This window comes from Dendroctonus ponderosae, unplaced genomic scaffold (assembly GCF_020466585.1).
Source record: "Dendroctonus ponderosae isolate FM_Combo_2020 unplaced genomic scaffold, Dpon_F_20191213v2 Dpon_F_20191213_873, whole genome shotgun sequence".
In the NCBI taxonomy this organism is placed as follows: domain Eukaryota; kingdom Metazoa; phylum Arthropoda; class Insecta; order Coleoptera; family Curculionidae; genus Dendroctonus; species Dendroctonus ponderosae.
This window is the reverse complement of record NW_026019089.1, coordinates 4,436-5,199: the sequence shown is the minus strand read 5'-3', so window position 1 is coordinate 5,199 and position 764 is coordinate 4,436. Positions and strand designations below refer to the sequence as shown.

Sequence of the window (764 nt, the reverse complement as noted above, 5' to 3'; positions counted from 1 at the left end):
GCGTTGAAATGTTGACAGTCTGGATTCAGATATATGGGTGACGTCTGGATCTGGCAAGGCTGTCATAGGTCTTCCAATGAGAAAGTGAGCCGGAGTCAGTGGCTGTAAATCATTGGGATCCGAGGACAGTGGGGAAATAGGACGGGAGTTTAGAGTTGCCTCTACCTGTGAGAGCAAAGTACTCAGCTCTTCAAAAGTTAAGATTGAATTACCGACAACACGCTTCAGATGATATTTTGAGGATTTGATTCCCGCTTCCCATAGGCCGCCAAAATGAGGGCTATGTGAAGGTATGAAATGCCAGTTGATTCCCTCGTTAGCATTTGATTCGGAAATGAGACTATTATTCAATTGCAGAAATTTTCCTAGCTCTAGAAATTCCGAATTTGCACCCACAAAATTAGTGCCGTTGTCGGAGTAAACATGCAATGGTTTACCACGACGAGCAACAAAACGACGAAAAGCGAGGATAAAGGCCTCGGTGGTCAAATCGGTTACCAGCTCAAGATGAACAGATTTTGTTGAAAAACAGACGAAAAGGCATAAGTAGCACTTAGAAGTTTTGCAACCTCTTCCCTTACGGTCCTTTATCGTAAATGGTCCAGCATAATCAACTCCCGACACATGGAAAGGGGGGGAAGGCCTTACACGGTGAGAAGGCAAATTTCCCATAATTGGATTAGTAAACCTGGGAGATGATCGAAAACACTTAACACATGCATGAACAACCTTTCTAACGAGATTACGTCCAGAAACAATCCAGT

At 43.7% G+C, this 764-nt stretch overlaps 1 protein-coding gene across 1 annotated transcript in view; it reads right to left on the bottom strand.

The window, feature by feature from the left end:
- The window catches only part of LOC109533039, a gene marked incomplete at its 3' end in the record, with an annotated part of 3,259 nt that overhangs the window by 352 nt on the left and 2,143 nt on the right, over positions 1 to 764 (bottom strand). Inside the window, 1 exon segment of the mRNA XM_048669553.1 lies at positions 1 to 764. Within this exon segment, the coding sequence (XP_048525510.1) occupies positions 1 to 764 (764 nt within the window).